Source organism: Contarinia nasturtii, unplaced genomic scaffold (assembly GCF_009176525.2).
Source record: "Contarinia nasturtii isolate CC-2019 unplaced genomic scaffold, AAFC_CNas_1.1 Cnas_scaffold_533, whole genome shotgun sequence".
Lineage (NCBI taxonomy): Eukaryota > Metazoa > Arthropoda > Insecta > Diptera > Cecidomyiidae > Contarinia > Contarinia nasturtii.
This window is the reverse complement of record NW_022197885.1, coordinates 1,729,065-1,747,717: the sequence shown is the minus strand read 5'-3', so window position 1 is coordinate 1,747,717 and position 18,653 is coordinate 1,729,065. Positions and strand designations below refer to the sequence as shown.

Below are 18,653 nucleotides of genomic sequence, written 5' to 3'. Positions count from 1 at the left end.
AATTTTCGGTTCCAATTTTTTTTTGTATCCAATTTACTTGTATTGTGCTTTTCATTCAGAATAAAAAAAAGTATTCGTCCGAAAATACTATACGCGAATCATTTTAACATCGTTATATTAAATAGACGGAAAGCAAAGCATCGAAAACGCACACAGTGACACACAGACAAACACACATTTACACATCAGCGTACAAAACATGAGCAACGGTCTGACGTATTTCATTCATATATATATCGCTTCCACAGCGTATGTATGTATAGAGTCAAACACATGCGCTCGGCTCTTCACCGACATGTACATACACACATATATACGCGTATATATGATAAAACGTCAAAATAAATATAAGTCGAAAAGAAGAGTCTCGCCGCCAAGCGATTTTTTGTGTGTTATTTTCCACAATCGAATTGAAAACGTTTTAATCGGTCTTTATCATTTGCAAACAATTTCTTATGGTGCATCATCTTGATTACTGGATTTATAATCATTTTTTAGCTAATTCTGGAAAATTCATTGACTTGAATTATTCAAACGCAAAAGCCCGTCGATTTTAATACAAAGCAATATCATTTGACAGTTGTAATCGTTCGAACCGAGTTCATTAGTAAAACGAAGTCGTGCTCGTATATTCCATTTATTGAGTGTACGGAATTTCATATGAAAGTGAACTAAACATCAAATCGAGTTTTGGCAATTAGTTTGATCTGAATTGCGTGTGCAAATAAAAAGCAAACATTTTGTGTGACCAACAAAGTAAGTGTATTTGTAGATGTGTGTTTGTTCATTGCGCCCAAATATATACGATATATGCTTTGTTTGTCTGCGAATGAGTGTGTTGTACATTCTGCGTGTGTCAGCTGTTTGACTCTGTTTTTTTTTTGTTTTGGTTTCGTTGCCTATTTCTATACTTAGTTGTAGACTTTTTTTAAAGTGGATTTTGTGTCAATGTGCCTGCAAAAATTTCGTGTTAAATTCACACTTTTGTTTGAAAAAAACGTTGCGCTTTTCATTTGTTCGAATTTACGTCGTATCATGTCTTATTCATTAAAAAAATCATTTGAAATAAAATTAATAAAATGCACATATCATAATTGAATAAATCAACCTTTTGTTTCACGTTAACCCTTTCACGTCCGTTCAATATGAAATCGACAAGGAACAATTCATTCAAATAAAGTAATTTAAATTGAAATATTTTAATTGCTAAAAGTGTAAAAAAAAGTATGAAAATTTCTTATCAAAATAAATTCGGAAGCTAAAAGATTCAGTCAACGCGTAATTTGTCCTTATCTATATAGCTAAAGCGCTAGCGGAATAGATAAGTGGAATATTTTTCGTTGTATTTTTAAGAGTAATGTAAAATTTGGATGAAATGTCATCGTATTTAAAATAATTGGTTGACCTATATGCGCCACTGAGATACACATACAATGTATGCGCGCATATGTGTGCAAGCATGAGTACGAAACAAAAGTCAGTTTTGGTTGACAAACTAGTTCCGCATGTTTTTTGTTATCAAGGACTTGAATATATGTACATGCATTTCATGCTGTGATTTTTACATGGAAATTTGCGAAATGCATATGGGCAGACCTTGCCATTTGCCATTTGTTTTACTAGTACATCGAATGGAAGCTAACTGAGAAAAAAATAAAACCAGAACAATGCAGGTTTGTGTATCAGAAGAAAACAAGAGAACACAGTCCAAACACAGAGAAAGTGCTGCTCATAAAAAATGGAAGAAAATTATAATGCACGGCATTGAGGGGATACAAAAAAAACTCTACGTGAAAAAAGGACCAAATTAACTTTTTAAAGTTTAAAAACACGTCCAAAGAATACAAATCGATTATCACAAAAAGAAAAAAACATAAAAAAAACCAACGAAAAAAATGAGAGGTAGAAGAAAAGAAACAAAAAAAAGGCACATATATGACAGAGAAACAAAGAGAGAGGTGAAAGAGCAAAAAAAGCAAGCAAAACATTACAGCAGGTATATGATATAACAATAAAGTGGCTTTATCGAAATATCTCCATAAAAAGTTTTATTGGATTTTTGAGGTGATTCGAGGTAATCAGTTTCGGTGTCAATGCAATGTAAAAGGCGAACATCTCTTGAAACCAGCCCGAAAACTGTTTCTTTTACTTGATTCTATTCGCTCGCCACGATTGGGTAAAAAATAATCAAATTTATATTACGACATTTATTATCGCTTGTTTGTTCATTCATTCATTCGATGTGTGTTTTTTTCTCCCGTCATTCGTTTTGATTTGCGTGTGTGAAGATAGAAAGAAGAGATATTATTTTATCATTATAATCATGAGTGTGTGACACTCATCTTCTTTGAAATGGTTATTCAAAACCATGCATTTGTATGCGCGTCACTTTTGTTCGTTCATGTCGAGTGTGTACGATATTTCTATCTCGGTCTCAACTGGGAAATTTGTGTTATTGGAACTACCGTAAGCACATAGATCAAGAAAGAGAGAAAGAGAAACAGATAGAAATAGGTAGAGAGAGAGAGAGAGAAGAAGAAGTTAGCGATGAAAGGTAATTTGATGTCGATGCACAGTCTGTCGAAAAGTGCATATATATTTAACCGAAATTACTAACCTAACCAATAATTATTGCATGAGTGTCTTGTTGCTCCCATTGTCTGATGATGCTCAGGTTGGTTCGTTCGTATTGGTTTTTTCACGATCAAAATTACGAGCATATGTGTGTTTGTGTGTTCGAGCGCGCGAAAGAGAGTCAAAGTTGAACAAAAGAGATGTATACGTTTGATTGATAGGGAACGTGTGTGTGCTCGCGCGGTATTGATGCCGCTAATCATTTTATTACTATAGTGGTGTGCTAACACGTTGTTATTGTTGAATTGAAAATCCAACACGCAGAGATCATAAACAGAATGAATTGTTCATTATTGGCTGTAGCAACGACACCAATGCGGGAGAGGTTTTTTTTTACATCATTTCGTTATTTACTGTATTTTTTTTTTGTTCGTTTTCCTTTGAAGAATTGTTTAGTTGATAAATTGGCATTTGCTGTGCTGAATACATTGAAATTGTCGCAAAAGGAATCGCTTGTTTGCTTTATATGGTCAAGTTATATGAAAATGGCACTGGCTCTCAATGCCAAATGGCAGCACAATCATAGCTATTGAATTGAAATATTGTGTGTTTGGACGCGTTTGTTACTGTCGTCATCGTTGCCGTCGATGCTGCCACTGAATGAAACATTCTAAGCGCAGAAGCAACAAACAAATTGCCCGAAGTTACTGTACCAGTCAGCCAGTCACAATAAAGTGGGAAAATATGCACATGTTAGTTTTTTTTATAACAATCGTAAAGCACTTGATGCTGACTCTAGGATTAAATCACGTTCATGCTCTGATGTAATTTCACATAATTTCTTGTTCCGTTCACAGTTCTTTTTGAACTATCACGAGAAATGTAACAACATTACCCATGCTTTTTCCAACGAAATAAAATTGAAACGAATTTTTGTTACTCTTGAAACATTTTTGTGTTATGACAAATGTTCGTATTCTCGACATCCAAATTCAATTATGCAAAGGAAAATAAGTGCCTTATGCTTCGTCATTTTATAAGAACATGATTAATTCATGGTTGCTTTTCGCGCTTCAATTCGAAGAAAACGGTCACAGATTTTATGTGATTTTATGACTTTTCTAAAATGAACGTTACACTTGAGTGAACAACAAAAGAAAAACGAAAGAATACTTGGACATTGAAATGCCGTCGGTTTTTTTTAATTATTTTGTTCAGAAATTTTTTTTTAGTTAGACCGAAGAGTGGAATAGAAATCTTTCATTTAAAAAAAAAAATAAAATCGGCTTTTGAATAAAAATCAATCAATTCAATCAGTAAAATATTAAATTCCATTGAGTTAAAATGATATTTGAAATGAATGGCTGTAAACCGTGATGTCTTTATTTATCAGTTTCAATCATTGAAATCGTTAAAACGACACACAACGAACAGGAATGAGAAGAGCGATGGTGAGAGTAAAGAAAGCCAATAAAATGTTGATTGAAGTCTACTAGCCAAAAGTCATAAATTATTTTGGAGTCATGAAGTGAGTCGTGTGTATGTGTGTTGCTTCCAATTAAGACAGTATTGCCTAATAGAGATATTCATGTGTACATGAAAATGCAATCCATCAACACCACAAGAGGTCATTCTCTTGTCCTTTTCGTCGTTCATTCGAAAGAATGAAAAATGAATAAAATATATTCGATGTGAGATAAATAATGAAATCCATTCTCAGTTGGAATGCTTTCGCCTGAAGCTGACGTTCACAGAAAATATTCGATAAAATTCAAGCTTGATCAATAAAAAAGGCTTTAACATGGAGAAACATTTCTGCCGAAATCATCCTTGAAATTGGAAGTTTCATTGGATTTCCCAAAACGTATTTGTTGTGTGATACCGGCAATGATAAGATCGGTTTCGCTCTAAATTGTATTACATATATGACGCTGCATACATACAATAACAGAGGGGAACAAATATCTAAACAAACCTAATTTGATGGCATGTTACGCACATAAACGACAGTAGTCAGGATAATGTTCAATGCTATGGCAACAGTTACTTTATCAAGTGCGATTTTCTTCATTGCGGAGATGCATTTTGGTTGAAGCATTTGTGAGATAAGGAATAAAGTCCCACATAATGTTTAAACGAAAAAAAAACAAGCAAATGTCCCGATGTGGTACGGAGAACGGAAAAGGTGCCATACTTGTCGCTTAATTTAAATTTTAATTACGGTTTTCCGGAAGGGCGGAAAAAACCAAAGAGTTGTTTTTTCTGTCGATCCTTTTTTTTATTAATCAGTGAGTACGGTGTAGGTTGACGCATGTCGACACACCACTTTAACTCGTTAGCACGTTCAAAGTGGCATAAAAGGATTTTGTATCGTTTCGTGTTTTTCGGAAACCTGTCAGTTGAAAAAAGAACATAAGGATCGAACCAATTTTAGCTCGAAACAACGTGTTTTTTTTCTGTTTTCCCAGCAACAAGCGAACATTGAAAATTCTATATGTGAAATGAAATAAATTGTTGTTGTTTTTTTTTTTTCTGTAAGACAGCGATCGCAATTCAAATCGTATGAATGTGAAGCTTGAATAAATAAGACGAGAGAAAAAACGATCCAAATGAATAAATTGTTGGAAAAGTAATGTACGGAAAAAAGCGAAAAAATGCTCAATGTTCAGAAAAACAGCGACTCGAATCGAATGAGAGAAAAAAAAAATCCACGATGAGCTGTGGAAAAACGAAGAGCAGAAAAAAGACCGAATCGAAATATACAGGCAAGAATAAAGGCGACAACAACAACAACAATGTGAGTTGATTCTCTTTTTTCTTTCTCTCGTTTTCTTTTTGTTTAAAAACTCAACCGAGTGTTTCGAGTTGCCTTTTCTCTATGCTATGGTACTATGGTGTGTCGCTTTGTTTCACTCACAGTCAGTTTTTCGTAGATTCTCTCTCTCTTTCTCTCAACACTCTGCTATTCCATCTCTCTCTGTCTCTATGTGTGTGTGTGTGTTTGTTTGTTTGATATGCGGCCGTCGATAATACTGTTTGGAATGCACGAAAGCATTCACACACAGCAAGCGAAGATGGAATGTTATTCACTGCGCACCGGAAAGAGACAGACGATAAACGCTCGAACAATTTATTCTGGGTATGAATTGAAACAAGACAAGAAAGACTGAAGACAGAAACGAAGAAGAAAAAAAATAAAACTAAAGCGAATATGCGATGTATACACAGAGCAAATAATAACAACAACAACAACAACAACAGCTACGAGCTGAATAAAAAAATACCAACGAAGAACGAACGAACAAGCACAAAACATACAGTCGAATAAAAAAAGAAAGAAAAACATAATAATAATATTTTAGTAAATATTCGAAGCAATGTAAACGGCGTACACAGAGAGAAAAAGAGCGTAGCAAAAAGTTTGAACGAATAAAAGAAAGCATACGCATTATACACGACTCTCATATATTGAACTCCCCTTTAGTGTTTCACTCATGAAAAATGCTTCGCATGAATTTGAACGAGAAAGAAAAAATAAGAGCCTGCAGTGTTGTGTACAACACACAACGTCTATGCAGTGCTCTCAATATATAACCAACATTGGTTCGATTCGGGTCTCTCTCTCTCTCTCTCTTGCTCTATCTCTACGAAAATTGTATACTATGGTAGAGAGCTAATGTTATGTTGCTGACGGTGCTACAGCGGTCGCGATGCTATCCGTATAATATTACCGACGTTGTTCACTGCTGCCGATGTAGTTGTTGTTGTTGCTATTGAGTTGGATGGTATGTGCACGAATCGGGAAATTGTGTGTTTCTGGCACATACATTTTTTATGGTTTGAGCATTTTCTATAATACCATGTAACTGTAGGAGCACAAGCAATCATAGAACATAGCCTCAGCGAATGAATTTCGTTGGGCTTCGTTGTGATTCTATTCGTGGTATGAGCACGTTAGATAGATAAGTCTTGTGTATTATATAAATTATAATGCATCCAGTGCGTATCCTACCATATGAAACATAGTAAAATTACTTTTCAGTGTGATTTTTTCACTTTTTCTGAAGTACTAGATTTTTCCTTGATTTTTTCTTCATTCGAAATGCATTTGTAAAGGAAAGTGTAGCGGAAAAAAATTGTTAAAAATTTCCTTAAATCTAGTACAATTATTCAATACCAAACATCTAGTTCATTCTCAAAATACTTGAAAAAAATTAAAATTAAAAATTAAAAAGTCCGTCTTTTGAGACGAAGAAAGAGGATGAATTCATTTGAATATTCAAATGAAATATTTGACAATAGATTTATTTCAATTTTGTGAAATTTTTAAAGTCGCCTCAAAAATTGAGTGAAGAAATATAACTTGAAAAAAAAAAAATACTCGAATAGTTTGCTATGCCTTTTTCAAATCATCAAAAAATGCACACTGCTGATTATTTCAGTATTTTTCATTTAAAAAAAGATATCCAAACTCATTGTCCTACAAAAGTAGTAAACCCAACAAATATACGTGAAATATAAAAAAGTAAAAAATATTTTGAAAAGCTCAAATATTCAGATTCATGCTAATTCCCTCGATTTTTTTCATTAAATATATATTCACATATTATTACATATATTGTTGAAAAAAATCCCTTTAATCTAAAAGGTACAGGTTCCCCCATTCAAATAAAAGCAAATAATTTTTTATCCAATCTCATACTACAACGAAAACTCCCTTTCGGCTCTAGTACATTTGGTTTTTGTGTTGAATGCATTCGAAATGAACGATGAGTATGAGTTTTCCGTTTATTTATTCTTCCACACATTCGTTCTACGCTTGATGGATTTTTATACTTAGTTCTGTATATTTTCCTCTATCTCTTTTTCTCTCTCTTCGTTTTGGTGTAATGCCATCTTCTTTGCGCCAATGATTTGGCACTTAAGTTTAAGTATATAAGCGGGATTTTCATTGAAAGTTAATTGTTATGTACAGTTGTTGTTAGAGGCTTTAATTTATACAATTTTGAACCATTTTCAAATTGAACATGCGTTCGTTCGTTTGTTCATTCTGCCTCATCGGCACGATACAAATAACAAAGCGTTCATCTACATGGCAATTGTATTATATACATGAAATGGTTGGTGCGCATGTGCTGGTTCTCTTCTATGTACAGAGTCAATAGACGATTCGTACGCATAAACGAATTCAGTGCAATGACAGAGCCAACGATTGAATGAGAAAGAGTGAGACAGAGACAGGGAGTAAAAAAGAAAGAGTAGAACAATAACAATTGACTATACCATCAACCCTATTAAGTTTATGTTATTAATATTATATACAAACATGAATCGAGCGGTTGAAGTAACACAGCTCATGGTATATATATGCTATATATAAATACGAGTCGTTCGGAACGAATAAAATAGAGTGAACGAAACACGAATGGGAACAGTAATAAAAGAAAGCAAAAGAGAAGAGGAGAGAGAAACAAAAAGAATTAAAGAAGATTGATCGCGCAGCCGATACTCGATGTTCAATTTATATTACATGAACCAAATCACGGGACCGAAGAGGTTTTCGTTGAAGGCCGATCAAAATATATATAAAAAAAATTAATAATTTTTTTTTTATTGTTGTTACTCACCAATATAATTTCCATGAAACTATTTGCCGGTTGTTCTCAGTTCAAATGTATGTGCTCAAAAAATGTCTAAACAAAATAAAACGATACACATATTTAATTAACTTCGTTGAACTGCAAACGAAGAATATATATATATCTATAATTAATATTACGCAAAGTTTATATGCTGTTGCTGCAACAACAAAAAAATACCAACTAACGAAAAAGTCTGTGTGTTCATCTTCACAGACAGTCAGAGACGGTACATCGTGCTTATCGTCGTGCCGTTCGTTCGAAAGAAAAAAAATCACACGAAAAAGAAAAGCGAAACAATCCAATGCATACACGTTCATACAAATACACACACATATACGCGTATATATACGAATCCCACTTGCACGCCCGACCGTATATCGATACAACCGTTCGACTGTGTGTGCCGTACACATTGCCGCATATATTCCAAACGAGAACGGAAAACTCATACACACAAACTGAACGACACACATACCACGACATTAACCACTAGAAACCAATTCCCATTCTAATTATCTCTCGGCGCCCTTTCTATCCATGATACTCACGGACATACACACATTCGCACGCACACACATTCACACGAACATATCGAAGTGATCAATTGTCGTGTGCTTTCCAACAAAAGCCAGAAACTCAAAATTATAACAAAAAAAAAGTGAGCAAGACGTTATGTGCATGAGAAATTAGCACGAATTGTGATGGAACAATCGACATATGCAAACTATGCAAATTGAAAAGAAGATCGAATAACAATGCGATTTTTTGAAAAATGTTTTCTAAGCAATGATTGGAATGGATAGATTGAAATTTATCATGATTTTCCGAGATCAATTGTGACGCAATGGTAATTTGTTTATAAAATTGGCAAAGACGGTAACTACTAGTAGTAATTTAAATAGAGTCATAAAATCTACATGTACTACGTAAAAAAATATATTAAAGGATATTGGAATTGACTTACATCTGGAAGAAAAATCGATCAGAAAAAAAATTCTGATAAAATGCTTTTTCCACACTGAAAATTGTTGGTTGGCTCGGATGAATACAAATTTCACGTACGTTTTGCTTTACCAACTTCTTTATGACTGTTTTATGGTGAAGTCGTCGTCTCAGTAGATTGCTGTTGTTGCTCTGTTTTGCTTCGGTTCGTCTTTTTTCCCATTCGAATTTCATGTATTTTCACTGTTTATGCTTGTGTTGGGGTTCGATTGTGTGCGCATACCCCAGCCTTTGTACAATTGGATGAAATCAATCATCCAATCCGAGGCGGTTATTCATTTTTTTTTTCTTTGCCAACACGCAAAGCATTCAAACAGAGAATTGGTTTTCGTTTTGTGCACATATGTATTGTGTCTCGTTCGCACCCATGCACCAAACAATAAGTGCAAAAGAGAACGTTTGCCATACAACATGAACCAACATACATATATCGTGATGGACTCGGTTTATGTGTGAATCGTTTCTTTTTGTTCGTCTTGTTGGTTTTAAAACGGGGGAATTCAACGTTGAATGTATCGCTTGAATGTGTATAGACGCTTGTGAAATGACGGGATGTGTAAATGTGTGTGCACCGAATAGAATGTGAAACATGATGTCGAAACAAAAAGTAGCTCATACTCAAAAGCGACGTACATTTTGGTTTGGAGTGGGGCGGATACACACAGCATATGCGCTATACTATCTGACTATATGTCGATATATATGAATGAACGTTCATACAGCAGCTGCTTTGTATCAATAACACAATGGCTGTGTGTTTTGGTGCAAACGGTGACATTGGTAGGGAGCGTATTCAACATGCTTTGTGTCAATGTATGCGTTATTTTGAACATCAAACGAAGATATTACATACACCAATTCAGTCAGACTGTACAAAATGCTTCGAAGCACAAAAATGAAATGGTATCTTTGTTCTCGTTCACACCATCGCTTAGCTGAAGCCGATCACATGAAATGGAGATGAATGTATGGTATTTTTGTCTGTTTGCGATTACTTTTCTCAACTTCGTGTGTCGAATTTCGATACGTTTCGATATAGTATTATACAATGTTGGAAACGAAGTCAATGGCAATGTATGCGTGATGTAGATCGTGTTGCCGAATACGATATATTTATGCTCAGATTTTCGTGTGTTGTCGTAAGAAGAAAAAAAAATGTATTTTTTTTCGTCGACCACTTTCACATATACTTCGTAAAACTTCGATCAGATTTATTTAATGAAGATTAATGCTTTTATGCAAACTACAAAATTATTATTATCTACACGAACAAAAAAATTGCCAAAACTTTCCAGTTTTATGTGTGCTTTTTGAAAATGTTTTTTTTTTTTTTTGTTTTTTATTGTGTTTGCTTTACACTTTTATTCATTCGTTGCATATGTGATTCGAAATGACGCAGGTATATCACATATGCGGCCCAATTTTGCACAGCTATGTCGAATGTGCCTTTTTTACGCTTCTTTCGTTAATTTTTATTATTGTTGTTCAATATTTGTTTTCGTCGGTTCCCTCTTGCACCAATATTCGTTCGGATGAGGTTGCCGCTTATATCTCTCGACTTCTCTCCGTTCTTTGTTGCTGTCAAGTCGTTTGAATGACTCTTTTTTTTTAAATGTGTTACCTTCTTTTGTGTACAAAATTAAAAATGGATGTTTTATTACCAGACAGCCATTTGCTACAAAAGAGATTATGAACATACGACTACGTTACTCTTATTCTAACAAAATGAACGCAGATAAATGTTAATTCTATTCATCACACACACACGAAATTTTAAAGCGCAAAATATATTGTCGAGTGTTTTCAGATGTCGTAGATACAATGGGAGATATTTGTCTACGACGACGTCTTCGTACATCTCTTACGGAATGTCTCACAGGATTCTTTTTAAGTATAACATAATACACTTGAAGCGAGACTTTTCTTTCTCTTTTTATAATAATAAAATATTTTGTGAAAACCAAAGTAATAGTTTTCCATCACAAAAGGAACTCTTCTTAATGTTTCTTACAATATTAACTTTTAGAAAATCGTATAAGTTTCCTAAGTCTTCATTTTGTGTTGCAATTTGCATGAGCTTTTTGATGACTTCAATTTCTTTCTCATTTTTGGTTACAGGACATTGAATAAAAGTTAACATAAAATGTATCGTCCATTAGCCAGCATCTCAAATAAATTCAGGAACATCAACAACTTTTCCTCAATTGAAAGAAGTTATCAATCATCAAAGGCACTGCCAGATTTAACAAAAGTAATTACATTTTCTTGGGATTTTTATTTTAAGATTCAAAATATCAATTCTCTTTCGGTAAAATTTATTGAAATCAATTCGTTGGTCAGTGCAAAAATGATTTCGTTGAATTTTTTTGTTAAATAAAACTGAAAATAAATTCCAAAATGTCCATAGGATCGATACGCAGTTCAACGAGGTGATTTCTCTGAAATCAAAAATAGTGATATAAAACACTTTGAATCGATATTATCATCATCACGGTGTATCACAGATAAAAGTGATATCGAGTCGTACAATGTTGATTTTCTTGGTGCCGTACGTGGTTACAGTCAAGTCTTGTTGAAACCGAAAACAACCGAAGAAGTGTCGACTATTTTGCAACATTGTAATTCACGAAAGTTGGCCGTATGTTCTCAAGGCGGAAATACTGGTTTAGTTGGTGGATCGGTACCCGTTTTTGATGAAGTCATTCTATCAATGCAGCTTATGAATAAAATTGAACATGTTGATGAAATGGCTGGCATTTTAGTTTGCCAATCGGGATGCATTCTAGAGAAATTAGAAGAGCATGTATCAGAACGTGGCCTATGTATGCCAATTGACTTGGGCGCAAAAGGTACCTGCCACATTGGTGGTAATGTTTCAACAAATGCCGGTGGATTGAGACTTTTGAGATACGGAAACTTGCATGGAAATGTGTTGGGAATTGAAGCGGTCAAAGCGGACGGAACTATTTTGGATTTGATGTCAAACTTTAAAAAAGACAATACGGGTTATCATTTGAAACATTTATTTATTGGATCGGAAGGTACACTCGGTGTGATTACAAAATTGGCCATCGCTTGTCCAACCGCATCAAAAGCAAAAAATGTGGCTTTTCTTGGTTTGTTTCCATTTTCTTCGTCACTTTCTTCCAAGAGAATTGATCTATTAATTTATATATAAATGTCTTAGGTTTGGAAAGCTACGATGCATTACTTAAGACATTTTTGGCAGCAAAACGAGATCTTGGTGAAATTTTGTCGGCTTGCGAACTCATTGATAGTGAATCGCTTAAAGTTAGCACTCAACAATACAATTTAACGTAATTTTCTTGAATTTTCTGTCCAGCCACCAACTTTTTTACTTATTTTACCATCCTTTAACTCGATTGTAGTTCACCAATATCTGAATATCCATTTTATTTGCTACTCGAAACGTCCGGCAGTAATGCAGAACATGACGAAGAAAAAGTAAGTAATTTTCTTGAAGCAGCAATGAATCGTGGCGACATTCTTGACGGCACTGTATCCAGTGAAGGAAACAAAGTGGCACAGATGTGGCAATTGCGCGAAAGCATTCCAACAGCATTGATTAAAGAAGGATATGTCTTCAAATACGATATATCATTGCCTTTGTCACATTTCTATGAAATCGTGCCGGTGATGCGTGAACGAGTTGGTGATTTGGCCATTCGAGTTTGTGGATATGGACATATTGGTGATTCAAATTTACATTTGAACGTTTCGTGCACAGAATTTAATGATAACATTTATAAACGAGTCGAACCTTTTGTCTATGAATACACATCGAAATTGCGGGGCAGCATTAGTGCCGAACATGGGATCGGATTTTTGAAAACGAATTATTTAAAATACTCAAAACAACCGGAAGCGCTCGATTTAATGAAAGAGTTGAAAACGATGATGGATCCCAATGGAATTTTAAATCCTTACAAAGTTCTACCTCGAAATACATAAGTAAAGAAACGAATAATGAATTTTGGTGCTGTTAATAATATTAATCGACTGTTAAAATTTGTAAATATTTAAATGTAATTTGAAAGTTTACGGAATAAAAAATATATTTTTGATATTAAAATAGACTATTTTGGGAAAACATTTTGGAATTTTTTTCAGACAATATATTAAATTAACTGGTCAGTTGAGCTGGCAGTACATTAGCCAGCTAAATGGGCTAAAACAATAGACGTTATTGTTTTAATGATGAATCAATTTTCTTGTTTTAATAGAAGTGATTGTTCATTATAACAATAACTTCTATTGTTTGAGTCCATTTAGCTGGCTAACGTACTGTCAGCTCAACTGACCAGTTAGTTCAATATATTGTCTGATTTTTTTTAATATTGAGAAGAAATGTTCCGTTTAATCATTCATTATGTGCTTCATTCAAATTTGGCCAAAGTTACAAGTATTTCTGATTTTTTTTTTTTTGCATGAATATTTTCTTTTATATATTTTTTTTGTTCAATATTTATATTTTGAATTACCAACAGTTTTCTTTGCTTCGAAACTAATATTGTTAATTTTCAAAACAATTTTTTTTTTTTTTTTTTTCAAATTATTTTCAGAAAATTCTTTATTTTCTTCACAGCAATGAAACGACAACAACAATAACACATATTTTTACTGTCAAAATTTTGATATCAAATGGTGTCGACATTGGTGACGGTATTTTGAAACAGACTGTGTAATCCATATTCATCGTATATGATCCTATGTAAAGTTCTATACTTGATCTAGTTCATATTGACGGTTCAAATCGTTTATGTCCACTAGCGAGGACATGGACTGTGTGTTTCTTCTGTTACATGTACGTTGTAATGGACAAGTATAGTAACATGGCGTCGTTCAAATAAATTTAAAAATCCGTCCACTCGTATCGACACCATCTAGCACGGTAGTAGGAATTTCATTGCTGTGATTTTCTTCGTTCATTTTTCAGTTTGGTTTTTCTTTACAAAATATTTTGCACGTTTTTTCCTTCAATGTTTACTCTCTGCACTAGATAAACTTTGCCAAAAATGCTCCGTAAACTGAATACCTTAAAACAATTTGGAAACTTGAACTTTACAGCATGTGCCGCATATCATTCAACAAGGAAAATACCAGATTTGACCAGAGTAAATTTTCTTCGATTTTTCAATTTGCTTTTCATCTATTGATTAAACTTTTAAATGCCATTTAAAAGGATAGATATTCGGTGAAGCGTGGCGACTATGGTACACTTACAAATGACGACATAAAATACTTTGAATCGATTTTATCAAATCGATGTATTACCGACAAAAACGACATCGAAATGCATAATATTGATTTTTATTATTCATATCGAGGCAGCAGTCAATTGTTGCTTAAACCAAAAACAACCGAAGAAGTTTCGGCGATATTGAAACATTGTAATTCGCGAAAATTGGCCGTTTGCCCGCAAGGTGGAAATACTGGTTTGGTAGCCGGTACAACGCCAATTTTCGATGAAATAATCATATCGATGCAGCTAATGAATAACATTGAGCGCGTGGATGAAGCTTCGGGTGTGTTGGTATGTCAGCCAGGATGCGTTTTGGAAAAATTGGAAGAGCATGTATCACAGCATAACCTTGTGATGCCGATTGACTTGGGTGCAAAAGGTACTTGTCACATTGGTGGTAATGTTTCAACAAATGCCGGTGGATTGAGACTTTTGAGATACGGAAATTTGCATGGAAATGTGTTGGGAATCGAGGCTGTCAAAGCGGACGGAACTATTTTAGATTTGATGTCAAACTTTAAAAAAGACAATACTGGTTATCATTTGAAACATTTATTCATTGGATCGGAAGGTACACTCGGTGTGATTACGAAATTGGCCATCGCTTGTCCACCCGCATCCAAAGCGGTGAATGTCGCACTTGTCGGTTAGTTTTTATTTGCTTTCATTTTATTCTCGGCCATGTGGATTGAATATCAAACTGAATGGTTTCATTATTCCGTTTGCAAAAATAGGTTTAAACTCATTCGAAGATGTACTTAAAACTTTTACGAGTGCCAAACGGAACTTGGGCGAAATTATGTCAGCATGCGAACTAATGGACCATCAATCGCTTCGTTTTAGCGTCGACCACTATAAATTGAAGTAAGATTTTATTTTTCAATTGAAATCAGTTTTGTGTTTCCTCCCCTTTTTTTCGTGTTGTTTCTATAATTCTGATTTTTTTTTTTCTTCATTCAACTAATTTCTTCAAATTTAGTTCGCCCATTGGTGAGTATCCATTTTACTTGTTACTCGAAACATCTGGCAGTAATCTAAAGCACGACGAGGAAAAAATGAATAGTTTTCTGGAATCATCATTGGCACGCGGTGATATTCAGGATGGTGTGGTTACCAATGAAACTGTCAAAGTGCGGCAAATTTGGGCGATTCGTGAACTTCTTCCGACAGCCAAAATAAATGAAAAATACTTTTTCAAGTACGACATTTCAGTGCCCCTTTCACGTTTCTATGAGATAGTTCCGGTGATGAGAGAACATCTCGGCGATTCAGTCTGTGATGTTCAAGGTAATGATGACTCGTGTCGTTTTTTCATTGCTGTTGTTCTAATTTTTATCATTTTTTCCTTCTTTTTTGATTTTGTGCTTAGGTTTTGGGCATATCGGTGATTCAAATCTCCATGTGCATATCATTTGCGATGAATTCAGTGACGAAATTTACAAACGCATCGAACCGTTTATATATGAATATACGGCAAAAATGAAGGGAAGCATCAGTGCTGAGCATGGAATTGGATTTCAGAAAAAAGAACTCTTAAAAACATTCAAACAACCGGAAGCATTGCATTTAATGAAGGAATTAAAATCAGTAATGGATCCAAATCACATTTTAAATCCATATAAAGTTTTATGTGATTAAAAGATATTTGTATTTTTGCACAAAAAAAAACTCTTGCACAATTTTATATATATCGAATAAAAAATGATTAAAAATTTCAATGCCTTTCATTGAAAAAAATTACTTTTAATAAAATGTTTGCTCAGATCTTCTCCCCCTCTAGAATTAATTGAGATTTTAACTTAGCACCAAGATGTACGTGAGAGATAAGAGCTCAATAGGTAAGTAAACGACATCTTCTCAATGACAAATATTCGAATGCCGTGCGTGCATATTTTCCATGCCACCAAAACTGTGTGCTGGTATATCTTTTCAAAACACGTCTTATTCGATGTGCAAGCGAGTATCATGACACCACACACATAGATTCTCCATAATCAGTGTTCGACTTCGTGCCATCGCTATTGGTGCGATAAATATTTCATACGACGAAACGAAGCGAATTTTATAGCCTACAATAAATATTCTATTCGACCGTTTTGGCTGTAACCACACACATACAATAAACGCTTGCATATATATCGAACGATAAATGACGGGAGAAAAAAAAGGAATGTATGCAAAACGCGCATCAAGAATTATTTCGATTCGTTTGGCATGTTCCACACTTTAAATGACTGTGCAAAACAGCAATCAAAAAAGAGAACGTGAAAATGATAGTAAGAATGAAAAATTGCAAGCGCACAATTCATCAAACCGAATAGTAGATGTATACGGGGAAAAAAAAGACGGACGAAGCAAAACGAAGGAAAAAATGAAAAAAAAAATGTGGAAAAAAGTTCACATTTCATTTGCAAGGCATTGCGCAAACTCGGCATTTATTCGAGTTTTGTCGATTCGTTTTGCTCTTCTTTCGTTGTTCAACTTCGGCTTCGTCGTTGTCTCTTTTGTTTCTCGCTCCGTTTTCCATAATACAAATCCGTATTAGAATTGCTGATACTCGCTGATGGATACATACAGTATATTTAAATGCAATCACTTACAAATCACGAAGCACAAATTCAAGGTAATTGACTTTTCTGTCCGTTGTTCGTATCGTACGCTTCTCATTTTTTGTCACCAAATTTTCGCTTTGGCACTCGCTTTTCGTTGGCACACACGAATTTGGTGAAGCGGTTATTTAAGCTTTGGGTTAAATCATTTGAATAAAATGAATCGTATTCTAATTGATTATTGGCTTCTGAATTTATACAACACTTCATTATAAATTCAAATGAGATTATATCGGCTATTCATTTTAAATTTTAATATTCTCAATATTATGCCGCTAGTCAAATGCCAAAGATTTAACGTGATTTTTCTATTCTGTAGTTTTTTTCGGAGAGTGAAGAATTTAATTTTCGGAAGTGGGAAACAATATTTAAGCTTCTTAATTTTGGAACAAAATGGCTAATTAATATTCTTAGCTATAGAACAAAATTACTTTTTTTTCTTTTTTCAGTTTTATTCATGAATCTAAGAAGAGATTTAAAATAATTTAATTCAATATTTTTTTTAATAATTAAAATTTAATTAATAATAATTCTCATATTTATAATTCCTGATAAATTTTTACATTTTTTTTTAAATTCTTGATTCGATATTTTTTTGGTTTCAATTAGCTCTGTTTAATAACAAAATCTATTAAATGATATATTTTTTTTATTGAAAATTGGATTTAAAGTAAATCATGAATGTATGAAAAATTCATAAAAAAAATTGTCAACGTAAATCATATGTACAATTTTAATGACTTAACTAATTAGGGCAGAGACTATTTTAAGAAAATTTTACAATTGCAGAACAGAAAAAAATCGAGGATATGACATAATTTTTTTAAGAACATTTTTTCAATATGGTTTTTTTTATTATTACATTATAAGCAGACGATTTTTGAGCTCGAAAATGGAGGACATTGCCATCAAAATTGTCCTAGAATTTTTCAAAAATTTCAATAATTTTACAAAATTTACAACTGCATTTTTCAATTTAGAACTGCAGAAAAAGATACTATCTGCAGTTTAAAATAGTCTCTGACATAGGCTCTAATATTCATAAAATCTAATGTACTTTATGAAAATTTAAAAATGTCTTTATAGATATTACAAATCAAAATGACAAATTATGAAAACGAGACAATATATTGAACTAACTGGCCAACTGAGCTGACAATACGTTAGCCAGCTAAATGGGCTAAAACAATAAAAGTTATTGTTATAATGATCAATCACTTCTATTGTTTTAGCCCATTTAGCTGGCTAACGTACTATCAGCTCAGTTGACCAGTAAGTATATACAATATGTTGTTTGTGAAAACCTTTTTTAAAAGAGTCACATTAGCTTAAAACAATATTAGCTTGCCAACAATATCGGAATTAAGCAATGTTAATTGTCCATAAAATAATCATGCCTTCCTAATAAAGATATTTCCGCCTCGTAAGTTCACGAAATCTTCAAAAGTCTTTATAAAAGAATAAAAATATGTTTATGCTTGCATTCCATAAAACCTTAAATTTATCGCTTTGAATGCATGGAAATTTGATAATTCTCTGGTGTTGGTTCATATAATTTATATG

The 18,653-nt window shown here is 33.6% G+C and overlaps 2 protein-coding genes across 2 annotated transcripts; both read left to right on the top strand.

Annotated features, from left to right (window-relative positions):
• Positions 1 to 643: 643 nt before the first annotated feature.
• On the top strand, positions 644 to 13,311 carry LOC116339911 (D-2-hydroxyglutarate dehydrogenase, mitochondrial-like). The gene is made up of 5 exons (XM_031766010.1): positions 644 to 756; positions 11,337 to 11,469; positions 11,626 to 12,334; positions 12,406 to 12,535; positions 12,608 to 13,311. Exons 2-5 carry the CDS (start codon positions 11,362 to 11,364, stop codon positions 13,188 to 13,190), a joined length of 1,530 nt encoding a protein of 509 aa, XP_031621870.1. The 5' UTR covers positions 644 to 756; positions 11,337 to 11,361; the 3' UTR covers positions 13,191 to 13,311.
• LOC116339912 (D-2-hydroxyglutarate dehydrogenase, mitochondrial-like) lies at positions 647 to 16,152 on the top strand. The gene is made up of 6 exons (XM_031766012.1): positions 647 to 756; positions 14,239 to 14,353; positions 14,422 to 15,127; positions 15,216 to 15,345; positions 15,461 to 15,768; positions 15,851 to 16,152. The coding sequence occupies exons 2-6, from the start codon at positions 14,255 to 14,257 to the stop codon at positions 16,117 to 16,119; spliced, it is 1,512 nt and encodes a 503-aa protein (XP_031621872.1). The 5' UTR covers positions 647 to 756; positions 14,239 to 14,254; the 3' UTR covers positions 16,120 to 16,152.
• The last annotated feature ends 2,501 nt before the right edge of the window (positions 16,153 to 18,653 follow it).

Bases quoted from the DNA above. Each gene is read 5' to 3' on its own strand.
- LOC116339912 (XM_031766012.1), top strand. From the start codon at position 14,255: ATGCTCCGTAAACTGAATACCTTAAAACAATTTGGAAACTTGAACTTT. The intron at 15,346-15,460 runs GTAAGATTTTAT...CTTCAAATTTAG, and splicing joins GTCGACCACTATAAATTGAA to TTCGCCCATTGGTGAGTATC. The intron at 15,769-15,850 runs GTAATGATGACT...TTTTGTGCTTAG, and splicing joins TTCAGTCTGTGATGTTCAAG to GTTTTGGGCATATCGGTGAT.
- LOC116339911 (XM_031766010.1), top strand. From the start codon at position 11,362: ATGTATCGTCCATTAGCCAGCATCTCAAATAAATTCAGGAACATCAAC. The intron at 11,470-11,625 runs GTAATTACATTT...AAATGTCCATAG, and splicing joins CACTGCCAGATTTAACAAAA to GATCGATACGCAGTTCAACG. The intron at 12,335-12,405 runs GTTTGTTTCCAT...TAAATGTCTTAG, and splicing joins AAAAAATGTGGCTTTTCTTG to GTTTGGAAAGCTACGATGCA.